Raw genomic sequence first — 16,322 nt, forward strand, 5'->3', positions numbered from 1 at the left:
GGGCCAGGGCCAAAATCTTCACACCTGACTCACGTCCCCTCCAGTGCTGGTGTGGGACCTGAGCCCCAATGTGTCAGCGAGCCAGCCGCCTGGGGGCAAGGGGCTGCCAGACAAGGAGGGCCGTCCCTGAGGGAGATGACTGGTAGGTTGACGGATGGAGTATCAGACAGACTCTAGCGGACTTCCCTGGCGGTCCAGTGGTTAACACTCCATGCTCCCAGTGCAGGGGGTCAGGGAACTAAGATCCTGCATGCCATGCAACACGGTCAAAAAAGAAAAAATTCAAAGCAGACTCTAGGAACTGGGGAAGCGGGCTGGGATGAGGAGTACAGAGGGCAGGCTGGTCTCGGACGTGAAGAAGGTGGGACATCCTGGGTCAGGTGACTGCCCCCGCCTGAGGGAGTGGGCTCCTCCTGGGTGGCCCCAAGGACCAGCCAGGGGAGCCCTTCTCTTGGCAAAACCACCCAAGCCCAGGCTCCCAGCTGGTCTTCCCCATCCAGGGTTTCCTTTTCCATTCCATTCTCTTCACTCTCATTTTTGGGGCTTGGAAGTCATGAATGTGAAAGTGAAGTCGCTCAGTCGTGTCCGACTCTTTGCGACCTCATGGGCAGTAGCCTGCACCAGGCTCCTCCGTCCATGGGATTTTCTAGGTAAGAGTACTGGAGTGGGTTGCCATTTCCTTCTCCAGGGAATCTTCCCGACCCAGGGATCGAACCCAGGTCTCCTGCATTGTAGACAGACGCTTTACCATCTGAACCGCAGGGGAAGTCCTGACCACTGCTCAACCTCTTAGAATTCCGTGGGTGGAAGTCTTGAAGATTATTCTGTCTAGCCTTCAGCCCCTCAACTTGAGTCCCTGCAGAAATTCCTGACAAATGGCTTCCCAGGAACAGCCAGCAGATCCCAGGCACCCTCCCTGGGGTTGCCTCCCTCCTGAGCTGCTGCCCCAGGGCTCCTCGCAGTGGGGGCCCGCGTCCCTCTGATGCTCCCCTCTCTGCCCAGGTTCTGCCCGTTGGATCCACCGGAATGAGCCTTTCCCCCTGCTTCAAGTCGGCAGCCGTGTGGTTGATCTCCCCCACTTGCAGGACAACCTTCTCGGCCTTCTGCACCTCCTCCACCGCAGTTTGTCAGTGAGTTTCTTCAAGGGTTTTATTGAGATGGGGGCCTCGAGACATGAAGTCGTTAGGACAGAACGGACCTTTCAACTTGGGGAGCCACCTCATTTTATAGATGAAAAACTGAGGGGTTCAGTCTCTTGCCCAAGGCCCCACAGGCAGTCAGAGACAGGGCTGGGCCTCAAGTCCCATGTGTTTAGTCGCTCAATCGTGTCAGACTCTCCAGGACCTCATGGACTGTAGCCCGCCAGGCTTCTCTGTCCATGGGGATTCTCCAGGCAAGAATACTGGAGTGGGTTGCCATGCCCTCCTCCAGGGATTGAACCCAGTTTTCCCCCATTGCAGGTGGATTCTTTACCATCTGAGCCACCAGGGAAGCCCTATCTCTGCTCTTTCCCCGCCTCCACTGACTCCAGGGTCACACTGGCACTCCTTTGGGCAGCTCCATCCCCAGTGACGTGTTGAACTTCAAGTTGACTAAAAGCCCCGAATTGTTTTATAACTTAATTTTTTCCTGATTATAAAAGATAATATATGTTCATTGTAAAAACATTAGAAAATGCATACAAATATACAGTCTAAATCTTCACCACACTTCCTGGTGTTATAAAGTTCCCTCTGCCCTGCACTTGGTTGCTTTGCTTTTAGCTGTATAAATCGGACTCTCCCTCCATCCTCCTTTAGACCAGACGTCTTGCTAGGTCCCAGCCAGCTCTTTTGTCTCTCCTGTTTTGTTACCAGTTCTTATTGGCACCTGCGCAGGGCTCAAAAAACACCCGTGGTGTGGCTGAATGAGTGACAGCGTCGGGACTGGCAATGGGACTGGTGAGGACCTCCGCCCAGCGCAGGCGCACACCTCCTCTCTTCTGGGTCTGATCCTACCCTCACCTGCCCAGAAACGCCTTCCCTCCTCTTTTGTTCTCTTCAGACCCTCCCATTTTTTCCGGCCCAGCTGAACCCCACCTCTTCCAAGAAATCTTTACTCTTTCAAACACAAAAGCCTCCTTTTTGGGTCCCACAGCATTGGTCATTGGTCGTCTGGCTGTAGTTATACATTGACTTGCGTTAATCTCTCCCCTCTGCCTGGCTGCGGCCTCTTTCCCCATCCGGGGAGGCTCACATGCGGCAGCCATCCTGCAGAAGCCAGAGATCATTACGGGCCCTCAAAATGTGACCGCCTGGCCTGACCTTGTCGGGTGGTGTCCCACCCCCGAGCCCTGCTGAGGAGGGGGAGACAGCAGAGCCTCAGAGGGAGCCCTCCCCCCACCCCCATCCCTGGCTTCCGGGAAATCTTGCTCCTGCTAAAGTTTACATAGCAGTTAATCATCTGGGCCTCGACAATGGGCTCTGCTCATCCTGGGACACGGAAAAATGGGATTTGGTTTGCCTTTCACATTGGGAGGCTTCTAGAGATAAAAAGAAATCCTCTGTGCTTGGCTATTTAAAGAGACCCAGGGAGGGCCAAGGGCCCTTCCAAGGGCCCACCCTCTGCCTTCACACAGAAGAGCCGTGGAGGTCAGATCAATGTTTTCCTTTTTCCTCACTGCACCAGGGCTACCAACCCTTCTCCCAGAACGTATGCCAAGGGCCCAGGCCTGGCAGCCGCCTCCTCCATCCCTGGCGAGGCTGTGATGGAAGAACACTGAACGGGCACTCAGGCACCCGGGTCCCCGAGCGATCAGGTTTCCGCAGTGATCCTAGGTAGGTGATGGGCACGGCCGGGTGATCTCTAAGTTTCCCTCTACTTTGAGTTGCCATGCCATCTGCCAACCTCCCCATCAGCAGTGTGCACCCATCCCAGAGTGTGGCTGGAAGGTCAAGGGTGCTAATACACAACGTGCCTGGCCTGGAACAAAGGCTGTGTGGGTGTGACCATCCCCACAGCTACGTGTCTGACCCAGAACTGACAAGAACTTCATGCCCTACTATTTAGGGAATGCGGTTCTTCCCCCTATGGTCCTGGCAGGGTATGGGGAAGAGACTGGACCCTGTGGCCACCACAGAGAACAGAACGGGGCCCTCGGGTCAGCAGGCACTGACCGCTTAGACCATGGGCAGGCCACTTAATCGAGCAGGTTCTTGTCTTGACTTGAGGGCCACTGCTACCTGTAAAAGGCTAAGACTTTGAATAGAATGTATCCACTGTTTTGATTAATTTCCTTGTAGGTAGGGAAAAAAAGGCCTATAAAACAAAAACACTGAAACACAGAAAATGACAGTTCTTTTATTTTGCTAGCTGAGGGGAAAGTTATAAAATAAAACAGACAACACAGAGCTTTGCAACTTCCTTGGAGAGGCAAGGAACACAGAGATGAACAATGACCAGGCAACAAACACAGGGATCCAGACATGTAAACAAGACAGAACTTCCAGAGAAAGTTATTTTATACATTACAAGTTCCAGAATACAGCAGCTCTTGCAGGCTCTAGAGTAAAATGAAGCAAGACTCTTCCAAAACCATCCACACACATTCCGAGCTGTGTCAGAGAAGGTCCCCTCCCGCATCCCAGGCTGGGTGGATGCTGCAGGAGAGGCCAAGGCTGGGGCCACCTGGGCTTTGGCTTTGCAGGGCGGCTCCACCTGCTCTGTGTGCTCTTTCGAGTTTGCCTTCTCATTCTTTGGCAGACTAGCTCCAGCCCCTGCCTGTCTCTCCCTTTTGACCCACAGCCCTTTCCTGTTCTTAGTAGGAAACCTGGCTAAAGCCAGGGGAGCCTGGCCGAGTCCTTCTAATGCAGGGGTGGCTCCCTTCTCAGGGGCTCAAGGACCAACCCTGCCGTTAGAAAAACAGCAAAAAGGCTACAAAGATAACCAGTTAACCATCTCATACTGTCCTCCCTCCAGAAGCTTCTGATGTGTTTGGTTATTACTTTGTCCCATTTTTTTGCTCCTGTCCTAGGGTTTTTGACTCAGCCAGGAAAAAAGCAGACCTCGCAGCCTGGCCCTGCACTCTTCTTGTTACTGCCAGCGGTGGACCCCTGGGCGCATCACAGACTCATAACCCCACCACTGGTCTTAGCCCCACGGCCCCAGCCAGACAAACCCTCAGCCTCTGGAATGGTGAGTTGTTCCACCCATGGTCTGTCATCAGGAGGCCAGGGGGCTCTCGGTCACCCAGAGGCTGGCCTTGAAAGGATGTAGGAAGGAGGCAGAATTCTAAGGAGGGAAGAGCAGAAGCTGTGATGGGCTGTCCCATCAGGAGGAGAGAACGGGGCGCAGTGCACCCTCCCCCAGGGCTGGAGGGAAGTCTTCGATTAAATATCTTGGGAAAGATGAGGGTGGGTGAGGGTGGCCACCCCACAGCCGAGGCACAGGGGAGGTGTGAAATGTCCAGGATAAATAGAACTGCGTGGGGAGGAGAAAAGCCAGCTCCATCCTCTCTTAAAAGCAGTCGCCATCGGCACCAAAAATATATTAATATCTGTACACTTGTCATCTTTTTAAAAAAGAAATAAAACCTCCTTGGCACCAGTAGTTGATTTCCTAAAAATGAGGTGATACGTGGCAAGGCCTCCCGTGTACGCACGTCCACGGCTGTGCACACGCGTGTGCATCTCCCTGTCAACGAGCAGAGCCCTGCAGCCCTGAGCAAGAGGAACACAGCCGGGTGGGCCAAAGCCAGCTCCTCCACCACTGGCGTTTGCCAGGGTGTCCTTTGTCAGGGTACCCGACTGCCATCCACAGGGAAACAGCTGCCCCTGCCCCAGGGCTTCAGAGGCGAGGGACGAGAGAATCACCTTCCCATACCTCGTCTGGGAAGGAAGTCCTATCTCTGGACTCAGCTGCTCCACAGGGAAGGCAGTCCCGGCCTCACCCTGCCCCACACGTCTGCCCAGGCTCAGAGTGGCCTCTGCTCAAAGACACCAGTGCAAATACAAACAGAGGTCAGTAGTAGTGCCCGCCTGAGCAAGCACGCGTGGCCAGCTCCAGGCCTGTCCTTGGGTGCTCCGGCAGGAAGCCGCAGAGGGCGGGCTGGCGGGGCAGCAAGGAGGCGGCCCCCACCCTCTCGGGGCGCCGCCGCTCAGACGTGGTGGGCGCCCTGCAGCAGGGAGGTGACGGTGTTCTGCAGGGCCACGGCCACCTTCTTGGAGGTCTTGCGCAGCAGCGGGCTGTCGGGATGGTGCTCCTTGAGGTGGAGGACATGGCCCTCCTGGCTCTCGGACGTGCAGCCGCACTCCTCGCACACGTACAGCTTGGCCCTCCGCTCCTTGTACGCGTACTTCTGCTGCACACCGTGGATCTTCTTGAGGTGGGACTCCAGAGAGCAGCGCTGCGTGAAGGCTTTATCACACAGGCTGCACTTGTAGGGCCGCACGCCTGCGGGGAGGGCAGCGCGGGCGTCAGGGACCCAGCTCTGGGGCACAGGAGCCCCAGCGGCCCGACGGAGGGGACGAGGACGTCCGCCCCGAACGCCCCAGCCCCCCGCCATGGCCGCACAGCTGCTGGGCCTCGCGCGGGGCGGGCCCCTCTCACCTGTGTGGGTGCGCACATGCCTCTTGAGGTCAAAGGTGTCGTTGAAGCCCTTCCCGCAGTAGGTGCAGAGGTGCCTCTTGACGTCATTGTGGCACTTCATGTGGCGGTTCAGCATGCGCTGGTAGGTGAAGGCCTTCTGGCAGATGTGGCAGGTGAAGAGGTCTCCACTGGGACCATCCCCCAGCGTCACCTGTGGGCGAGGGCGGTGTGTGTGACAGACACCCAGGAGCTGGGACTGCAGGTGGCAGATCGGGAAGATCCACTGTGCCAGCCCCCGGCCCCGAGGAGGGGCGCTGCCCACCCAGGGGCCACACCTCTGGGCCGCTGGCTCCCGGAGATGGGGTGGTGGGGCCGGAAGCCGCCTTGGGTCCTCGGTCAGTCTCCTGTCCGGCTCCTGAGTCCCTCTGCGAGGCCCTTCTTTGCCGTCTCTAAAGACAGCCGGCCAGCTCCCGACAGAAAGAGGGCAACTATCCCTGGCAGAAAGCCCCGCTTCGCTGAGCCTGGGCGTCCTCTAGCTGCTGCTCAGTTCTCAGTCTGCGCCTCAGGACGGGGAAGGCTCCACAACGTGGTCGTGGTCTCCGCGCCGCCCTCCGAGGCTGAGGCCACCGCTGGGGGCCCGGAGCTGCCTCGCCTCACGGGCCAGCCCAGCCCCGGCCTTTCTTGAGCCTGACATGGTCTAGTCTGGGTCCCTTTGCCACCCTGATGACTCTATAAAGGTTTTTCATTTTCAGGGTAACCGTGGAACACCTCAGGTCTGTTCAGGAGTGGAGATGTGGGCTCCAGGCCCTAGCTCTGAACGCTCAGAGGCTGCTTGTGCTTCATGGTGGCCTCGTCGCTGGCCACGCTGCCTGAGCTCCCCGGGCCCGAGGTGCCCCCCCATCACCCATACCGCCTGGCCCTGCGCTGCCCCTGGCACCGGGTAAAGGCTGTGTTGCTCACTGAGCAAGCTGTTTGGGGTCAGGACTCACTTCTCTGGCTCGTCTACGGTCCCGTGCCCTCTGCTTTCCCTCCACGTGCTCCCAAGCTGCTGGGACTCAAGGGCTGGGAGGAGAGGCCCTTGGGGATCGGGGCGCCGTGTTAGCTCCCCTGTCAGCCACCCAGCACATCTCCTGGTGATTCCCGGCGGGCTACAACACCCAGCCTCCACGGGTGAGAGAGGAGGAGCAGCCTTTCCCTGCCAGTTTTCTCCAGTCTCTTGGCTCACAGGAAGCTCCGTGAGAGCCCTTCCACTAGATCACCACTGGCAGGTGCTTCCAGGTTCCAGCACTTTCAGGAATGCAGGCCTCATGCTCCTGGAAAGCAGCGCCATTTCCGCCACCCTGTGCTTCTTCCTGCCTCGGCTGCTGAACCCGGGTTCACCAGGCCCCGCCCCAGATGCAAGGCCCTGGGTTGGAAGCGTACACTTGGGCGAGGTAGAGACTGCTGGGCACACGCCTCGGGGGACAGCTGACCACTGAGCAGACCCCAGACCTCACTCTTGAGGCAGCGGAGACGCGGGCCAGGCCAAGGTGCAGAGCCGGGCTCACACCTCCCCGCTTTTCCAAGGACTTCTGTGTAAGGGCTGCCTCCCCTCAAGGCCAGAAACAAAACTAGACAACCCCCACAAAGGACTCCAAAGGGCTGGACATCTCTTGCACCTTACTGCTTCTCCCCAACGCATGGCATTCTCACTTCAGACTCACTTTTCTTTCCCACCCTGTCTATGCCCCAGGGTGGTTCACATCTGTAGAAATATGGACCCAGATCCAAAGCCAGTCTGCCCAATCTCATTTGGGCCACATCTCGTGGGTGGGACCCATGTGGACCCACGTGCCCCTGGGCCTCAGGGACACTGTGAGGGTCAGTACCTTCATCTTGGTGCGCAGAAAGCCGTGGTCTCTGCTCTGCGGGCCTGTCAGACGGCTCATGTCTTCGGAGGGCAGCTGGGCCACCACGCAGGGCCCGGGGGTCACGCTATAGCTGGAGTTCCGAAGGCTCATGTCCAAAGCCAGGGGGCAAGAAGGGGGTTCGGCCACCGATGGCTCTGGTTCCTGGTAGGGCTGTGGCGGACAGAAGCCCAGGCTAACTGTGAAAAGAAGAGCAGCCAGGTGAAGGGCTTGGAAGAGAAAAGGGGACTCTGTGGGGTTTCAGGAGGGCTCCCTGGCAGTGAGCTGGCTGGAACCGCGAGCCACCGTCCCGCCCCTCGCAGGCATGTGGCAGAGCAGGGCTGCCCCCAGCCCACTGCCCGCCGCACCGCCCTCCCACCCCATTAAGGTAATTACAGGTGACGCCAGCCAAGCGCCACGGCCCACAGGCCTGCCCGCTGAGTAATTTGTGTCTTAGCGGAACTGGGAGGACCAAACCTGCGCTACCAATTATTCCTCCTGAGTTGTCTGCTGGCCCCACCTGGGCCAGTCCCCCTGGATTCCAGGCCTCATCCACGCTCCCACAGGGACAAAGGGCACCATGGGAGGCCCGGGGTCCCGGGACTCATCGCGGCCCCAGAAGGGTCCCGGTGGTCAGGGCCACTCAGGGCCTCTCCTCCAGGCAGATTCAGCCGCTGGTTGTGGGGAACGGGGTGGTCCTAACCCCTCCCTCCCTCGGGCCGGTCTGTCCCCGACACTGCGGCTGTTTGGGGCTCCAGGCTCCCCACTCCTGTGGGCCGAGCCTGGCAGGCAGACAGGTGGGTGGGGCGGAGCAGGGAGGAGGTCAGGGAGCAGCAGGTGGATGCGGCCTAACAGTCTCCTGGGCAGCCTGCCTGCCTGTGACGCAAGCCTCCCCCGCAGCAGGGACCGCTCCTCACCGCTCCAAGCTCAGTTCACGGTGGCGCCTAGAGGGCTTGGGCTCCCCCTGGGCATTGACACCAGCGACAGCGAGCAGACACCTCACACATGGGGGCTTGGACCCCGTCCCGACTAGAGAGGCGGGGAGGTCTCCCGAGTGACAAAGAAGAGACGAGTCTCACACCCCCAGAGACGAGGCAAACAATCTAATGTGTCAACTTAGTGTTTTTCCCCCAGAGAGGCTAAGCCAGGAACATTCTCCAAGCCTCAGAAGGAAAACTCAAGAGGGGCACAGGGAGGAAAGGATGAGTGGGCTTCCGGGAGGGGACTCGGGAAGTGGACTTAGGGTTTCAGAACCACGAACAGACCGCTGCTCCGCTGCCCCCTGGCCGGTGAGACAGGACGCAGCGGGCGAGGCTGGAGGCGGAGGGCCGGGACCCGAGGGGGCGGAGGACACACTGATGGAGGAGAGGCAGCTGTGGAGGCACCCCAGTTTCGGGAGAGGCCCCAGCTCTCGCCCCCTCAAAGCACAACAAAGGTCTGACGGGGGAAGAATGTGCTTGCCTGACACCCAAACCCGTTCGGCTGGCACTGGCGCCGTCCGTCTGTCCATTCGGGGATTCTAATGAGCCACCTCATTCTGGGAGTTGATTCACCAGCGCCTGGCCCCGGCCTGGCCTCTCTCCAAGCCCTGGGCGGCTGGATGTCAGGCCGGAGCTCTTGGGGGTCCCTCCAGTCTTCCCACAGGGATGGGGGCTGCTGAGGGCGGGCGTGTCTGAGAGCTGGCAGCTTCAGCTGATGCCAGCTTACATGGCTATTGGAGATCCTGCCTGGGAATTCAAAGCTGGATGACAATTTCCATTTCTCAATCCAGGTAGAGATAAATAGGAACCTCTACTCTCTCTATCTTTCAGTATCGGGTAGCATGAGCGAGGCTCCCCAGTGCTGGAGCCGGGCCACACCGCCTGCACATGGAGCAGTAGACGGAGGCGTGACAGCAGGTAAGGGTTAACCGGTTTGCACCCCAGTGAGTTGTCACTCTTGGCTCCCTTGCTCCACCAGAGTTGGGGGGTGGTGTCCGAGGCCAGGGTTCTGAGATCTCAGCCCGTTTGGGGAGGGACCAGTGCATGCCTCTCTCATTCCACAGAAAACCCCGAAATGACAGTGCCGGGGAGCCAGGGCAGGGAGCGGGCCTGCCTGGCCTGCTTCCACGCCGCTTCTACCCCAAGCCAGGGGCAGGTGAGGCCATCAGGGTGGGGTGCTCACCTCCTCCCACCCGTCCCGCCAAACCTGTCTTCCCGCCACCCCCAGGAGCGTGTCCCCGCTGCCGCCGCACGCACAGGGAGTGCTCGCCCGCGTGCCGCTCCTATGGCTGGGTGTCACCGAGTCGCAGGAAGCAGAACTGGTTGGGTCCTGCCGGTGCTGCTCTCTGTCCCCTAATTAGACATTTCCGGCAAGGTGGCCTCCGCTGTGGCTACTCTTCGCCCACCCACAGCTGAGGAGCGTGGCCAGGCCGCGCCAGCCGGGTCCTCTCCCCGCAGCCTCAGGTGTTTGAGGGCTTTCCTTCTGTCTGCCCAGCTTGCCTCCACCTGGATGAGGGGTTCAGAGCAGCTCCCTCTACCCCCTCAAAAGGCCTTCTCCCTGCTCCTCGGCCTTCAGCAAGTACCTCAAGCTCCTGGCCCAAATACCAGACAGGGTACTGGGTCCTCCCCATCCAAGGCCTCAGGCCAGGGCCAAGCTCTCTGGGCAGAGCAGCCAAAGGAGGCGTGAGGACACCCAGCCTCTGCCTCCCAGAGGCTGGGGCTGCGCCGACCTGGGAGGGGGTCGGGGCTCAGCTCAGCCCTGAACCGGGGCGGAGGGAGCCCCGAGCGTCAGCACAGCCCCGGCTGTCAGGCGGCCTTGCACCCTCATCAGGAAGGGCAGGGTCCCCGCACCCGTCTCCTCCCGCCCCCAGGTCAGCTAGCAGGGCCTCAAAGGAAGCCAGTGAAGCCAACTGCCCGAAGTGGGCAGCCCTGCAAACACAACGGGCCTGTCTCTCAGCCTGTGGTTCCCATTCTGTGAACGCCAAGTGTTCCCCTCAGGCGGGACCTTCCCCCTCCGCCAACCGTTTTTCATACCGAGTCCACAGTGCAGGTCACCCGGCGCACCCCAGCCCTCACTCCCGGGCAGATACCGCGGGACTGGGCAGCATTTGCGTGCTGCCCACCCTCCCTCCCAGGGCAGCACGGGGAGCCCCCTGTGGGAGGCAGGCCACACAACCCCGGCTGAGAGTGAACAGAGTTAAAGAGGAAGCCTGACGTCAACAATGGCCACGCTCTGCTCCTGTCCTCCCTGTGCCCAGAGGACTCGTCCTCACCTGCTCTCTTTTTGGGACAAACAGTCTGGCAGGATTCTGCCTCAGGTCACCCAAGCGAGGGACAAAGAGCAAGGGCAGCTTGGGTGACGGCACCCCATGGGACAGCCAGGAAGCCCACCGAGCCCACCCTTCCCACCCGTGGGCTGGCTGCCTACCTTCCCAGCCTTGCTCCACGGAGACCTCACTGCCAACCCTTCCCAGGAACTAGAATAATTACCAGCAGAGGCATAATCGCACCCCAGCTCCACTCCGTCCCACCCCCACACGGGTACGCTGGGGCCCCAAGCTGACTTTCTCAGCCTTCCTATCTCCGCCGGGCCCGGAAAGAGAGCTGCCCAGCAACCCGCACGGCCTAATCAGAGCCAGGCTGGGGAAGCTCCAGGCGCCCCCACCTCAGCCTGGCTGCCTCCCTGGGGAGGGCACATGCTGGGGAACTGGCAGAAGGGCCCACAGACGCTGTGTCCCAAGCTGGGGAGAGGGGAGAGGCCTTGGGACACTCATGGCTGGCGCGTGTGCTTCAGCTTCCAGACTCGGTCTGCCCCTCCAGGGCCTTCCCAGCCTTTGCCTATTCCTCTCAGCAGGGGCCAGGAGGACCCCCGCTTCATCCGCGTTCCTGTCTGTTCCCGGAGCTTCCTCTTTGGTCCAGGAGATGGAATTTAGCTCCTGGGTACAGGTGCCTGAGTTCATCCTCAAGAAACCAGCAGCCCTCCCACAGTCAGTACTGACACAATAGGAGAAATGCCAGGGAGATGGGGGCCAGGGGGGCCCAAAGAGGGGGCTTCTTAACCATGAGCCCTTTCAATGCTCCCAGCAGGAGTGGCACCGTCTCCCACCCCCACGGCCTTCCAGCCCCTGTGCCCACCTCTGGGCCTTTCCCTCAGCTTTCGGGAGAGATTGAGGCCAGGGGACTGAGGGTGGGAAACCTCTAGAACTGTACCTCAGAGAAGAGGCTGGGGGCCTGGAGTCAGACCTGCCAGGCCAGGGGCCAGACCCTTCAGTCAGTAAAGCCCTTCTTTCCAGGCATTCTTTGCTGCTCTGAGGGTCTCAGAGGTCTGGTGTGGGAAGGTTAGACCTCAAACGCTTCATTCCCCAGCCCTCCCAGTGCCTCTCCCGGGGGGACCGGACGGGGTCAATGCTTAGCTGGTCACAACGTGCTGAGTCTGTGGGGTGGGGTGAAGGAAACGTGCCCAGCCGGCTCCTGGGGTCACGGTCCGCTGGTGATGGAATGGCCCAGTCAGGGGACAGGCCACCACAAAACACACTCCCCACTCTCCAGCCATCTGAGGCGCCCGAGCGTAGCCCGAGAACATTCGCTTTCTCATTTCCAAAAACTGTGGGAAAACTTGCTAGTGGGCCACATGGCTTTGAGGGGCAAAAGTCAGTTCTTTGACTTCTACTCTTTGCTTGACCCCACAGGACTTTGCCTGGCAAATTCTCACCTGCATCTCCAGGTCAGACCCCACCCTACGTCCAGGGTGGTCCTGCAGGCTGAGCAGCTCCCCTCACCTGGACAGCAGCAGCAGGTGGCACAGACATCCAGATGCCCTCCTTCGCACCTGCTGGGCCTGCCCCTGGGTGTAGGTACCCCTGCCGCCACCGCCACTCCCACCACAGCCGCCAGAACTGCGGTGGGGAAAACCACTAGGATACAAGGCGGCCAACAATTTGAACAAGCGGAATTTCTTTGTCCTTTGTAAAAGTCAACACATGACCTGTTACTGATTGGGATGTGAAATAAAACTAAAAATAACAGCACACTGAGTCTCCAGCAAGGCTCCGCTCACCTTTAACACAGTCCAAGTTCGGTTTATCAGATCCCAAGGAGCAGCTAAGCAGCAAGTCAAACACAGGTGAGGGAGGAGCAGGAGCAAGGAAGGGGGCCCGTGGCCCTCACCCTCACCCCTTCCGGACCTGAAACACCATCAACTCCCTGGGGAACTTGGAGAAGCAAGAAACCGCACAGAGAATCGTGGGCCTGCTCACTTCCCTTGATGTCTCAGTTTCCCCACTGGGATCATCAGGGCTTGGAACATGCCCTGGTCTTAAGGAGGCTGTAGACAGGGACCAAGGAGCTTGAGACAAGGCTAAGCTGTGAAACACCCTGCCAGCACCCTAGGCCATAGGATCCTGATATCCGTCAGGCCACCGCTCCACTCACTGTCTCCAACCATGCATTCAGGAGAGAAACTGAGGCAAGAGCCCTCACAGGGCCCCTCACCGCCCTCATTTCGCCACTTGCCTACAAGGCCTGGGGCGGTGCCGAGGAGTCTGCAGATCAAGGGTCAAAGTCGGTTGGTTAATTACAACCTCTCCCCCCTTGGAGGCGCTGGGCAGGGTGTTCAGCGCATCCCTCGCCCCACCCCCCAGGCCTGGGGAGGGGGAGTTCCGAAGGAAACCGGCTCGCTCCCGACCTAAGATTCTGTTGGGGGTGGGGCGGACAGAAGGCTAACAAGGAAGATGTCGCCGGGGCAAGAAACAACTGGGGTTACTCATTCCAAGTTGACTCCGACGCTGTCAAGGCGTCTTCCGACAATAAACTGGCTGCCCCAGCTTCCCCCAAGCTGGTCCCTGGCTGTGGGATGGGTTCTTTAAACCCCCCTTCAGCTCACTGGTGTCCTCTTCGAGCCTGAAGGAGGCGCGTTTCTAACCGAGGTGAGACCCGATCTCACCTTTGTCTTAAGGGCTGGTCGGGTGCAGCCGGGCGATTTCCCGGCCGTCTGGCGTTCCCCACGGCTGGGGGCTCCCTGCCTGCCCGACCCCCACGGGGACCTTCTGGCCACCCGCGTTGTGGGGGTAACGGAGAGAGCAATAAAGGTGGCCTACGCTCTGGGTCTTCTCTTGCATTATTTTGCACAAACCTCAGCCCAAACTCCAGCTCGCTCCCGGCTCCCCCAAAGTGACACCGCTCCAGTGCCCTCCGCCCGCCTCATAAAAGCCCCGGCTTTCTGGATTTACGACGCGAGAGTGGAGGGTCGCCGGGGCGGTGACACACCCCGTTGCCTCCCCTGCGCCGCGGCTCGGGCCGGTGGAGGGGAGGGCGGCCCCACGCGGGCCCGCGCGCCCCCGCCAGAGCCTGGGAACCGCTGTCCCCCCGCGCCCACCCCCGCCCCCACATGGCTGCTCCTTCCGCCCGCCCTGCCCTCCCCTCCCTCCTGCGCCCGGGGTTGGCCGCGCCCGCGCGGGCTAACGGGGCCGCGGCCGCTTAAACATTAAATCGGGCGCCGCTGCTGCGCCGGCCGCCGGGCTCTGCGCCACGGCGCCCCGCACGCCGCCCGCTCGACGGGGCCCGGCGTCCTCTCAGCGGCGCTGGGCTCGGGGCGCGCTGGCCGGGCGCCTCACCTGGCACGTAGATTTCGCCGCGCTCCTCGTCGGGGAGCTCGCTCCAGTTCCTCTTGCACGTGGAGACGCACGGCTTCTTCACCAGAAACGCGCGGGGCATCTTCGAACCCTCCTCGCGCGGCACGGGCCGCTTCCGCAACTACAGCCGTAGTCGTCCCACCTTTCCCAGGCCGGGCTGGAGGCGGGCGGGGGGCGGCCGGGGTGGAGAGGCGAGTAGGTCGGAGAAGAAGTAGCCAAAGCGCCCCGCGTTCCGCCAGGAGGCCGTGCCCGGGACGGCGCGCGCCCGTTTCAGCTCGGAGGAGCTGTTGCGTCCTCCGGTCCCAATGAGGTCCCCTGCAGCCTCCAGGTGCAGCGGGCGGCGGGGAAGCGTCTCCCGGAGCGACTGGCGTCCCTCGCGGCCGCTCGCGGAGTCTTAAAGTGCTAGCCGGCCGGACGGGTTCACGCTTTATTGGCTCGCGGCTGTGTGTGTTGGTGGCTGGGGCGGGGAGGGGGTGATCGGAGCTAATTAGCTTGGAGTGGCCCGGGGAGCGACGGCGCATGCGTTGGGAAATAACGGTGACAACCCACCTATTTGTTACCTGTCGAACCGGTTTCCATTCCGCTGCCGGTGAGGTGGCCTCGCGGCCTGGGCGGGGTGGCCGGGCGGGGGCGGGAGCAGAGCACCCGGCTGCCGGGCCGGGCCGGCCTGGTTGCCGCCCAGCGGGAGGGCTAGCGTTCGCCAACCGGAGTTTCGGAGAGAGAGCAGACGAGCAGGGGAGGGAGGGGAAGGGGCAACGTTATCCGGCGCTCGCACGCTCCGCGGGTGATGAAGTGAAACTCGCCCGACGGGGCCCGGCGCGCCCCGGGCGCCTGGGGAGGCGCGAAGCCGTCGGGCGAGACTGGGCGGCCCGGCCCACACTTGTTGAACCGGGCCTGGGCCCAGGCGGCCCCGGGCCTCAAAGGCCTGGCTGAGCAATTCGTGGCTCAGCCCAGAGGTGTTGACTGGTCGCCGGCTCCGTGCGGAATGGCACGCGGGGCCGCAGGAACGCGCAGGCGGGTGGACCCGCAGGCCAGGACGCGCCGGCCGCAATACAAAGCGGAGAGCACCCGCCGGGCCCGGGGCCGCCGAGAGCCCGCCTTTCCGCCGGGCAGGCGTGGAAGGCTTCGTGGAGGAAGGGTCGTTTAAAGCGCTCTGAGTCCGCCGCCTTCCCGAAAGACCCCAGCGCCTTAGCCATTGGGGCTTACCCCGCGCCCCACCCCCAAAGCCCTCGACTTTGTCCCAGATGGCCCGATTTCGGGTGCAGCAAGACTGGAGGGGAGCGGATGGTGGAGGACCAGCTTCCTTCGCCTGGCTGCAGCCACGGCAGGCAAAGAGCTTGTGTCCTACCCAGGGCTCAGGTTCAGCCTGGGACCCTCACTCCAACCATTCACCATGCCCTGCCCAGTCCCCAGGCCCAGCCTCCTGGAGGGAGCCCCCCCGCCCTCCTCAGAAGCGCCTGGTGGCCTCTGTGAGGCACAGTAACTGTGACGCTTGGGCCACTGGGTTTCTCTTACCAGCTGACTAGTAAGGGCAGGGGATAGGACCCCTTCCTCTTTTAGCTCCCCTCGCTTCCACCATGTAAAATAAACTAATATTTCAGAGTCCCGGCCACACACACACCTTTCTCACATATTAAATGTTTGCTGAAACAGATTAGGAGGAAATGAATCTGATAAATGAATTCACACAGTTCAAAAGTCAGGAGTCAGAAAAGGAGCAGCCTGCCTATGGTGGACTTTCAGGCATGTAGTGAAAGAAGGTAGTTTTTTTAAGAGGGAGGTTCCAGAGGCCCTTAACATCCCCCCACAGAACTTCTGTGGAGCACACCCTGGGTTGGTGGGGAAAGGGTGGACTTAGGGGCCAGATGGGCCTCCTCCTCTACACCTTCCTGGAACCTGGGAGTCTGGCCTGCGGAGGAGCTTTCCTTTCCAGCCTGTATTGTCTGTGACCTGAGAATCCCTTGTCTAACTCCTGGGGCCGTGTTGAGGATGGTGTGAGATCTGGCAGGGGCATTAATGTTCGCCCCCTTCCTCTTCCTTTCCCAAGACTCTGCCTCCCACAGCCCACACTTACCTTGTCAACTCTTACCCTGAACTCTCAGACATCCGATAAATGTTTATTGAGCACCCTGGTTGTACCAGACCTTGACAGGAGCTGGGACACAGTAGGGACTTTGTGGAAACTCTGATGAAGTCTTCATGGATAATGCTGGACACGGGCAGTCCTTTTTATGGGGGAAGAACTCAGATGTCTTCACTTG

General features: G+C 60.5%; 1 protein-coding gene across 1 annotated transcript; it reads right to left on the reverse strand.

Annotated features, from left to right (window-relative positions):
• Positions 1–3,321: 3,321 nt before the first annotated feature.
• On the reverse strand, positions 3,322–14,472 carry OVOL1 (ovo like transcriptional repressor 1). The gene is made up of 4 exons (XM_055583327.1): positions 14,044–14,472; positions 7,434–7,651; positions 5,587–5,776; positions 3,322–5,430 (listed from the first exon to the last, which is right to left on the reverse strand). Exons 1-4 carry the CDS (start codon positions 14,141–14,143, stop codon positions 5,135–5,137), a joined length of 804 nt encoding a protein of 267 aa, XP_055439302.1. The 5' UTR covers positions 14,144–14,472; the 3' UTR covers positions 3,322–5,134.
• Positions 14,473–16,322: the final 1,850 nt, after the last annotated feature.

This window comes from Bubalus kerabau, chromosome 5 (genome assembly GCF_029407905.1).
Source record: "Bubalus kerabau isolate K-KA32 ecotype Philippines breed swamp buffalo chromosome 5, PCC_UOA_SB_1v2, whole genome shotgun sequence".
Taxonomy (NCBI): Eukaryota; Metazoa; Chordata; class Mammalia; order Artiodactyla; family Bovidae; genus Bubalus; species Bubalus kerabau.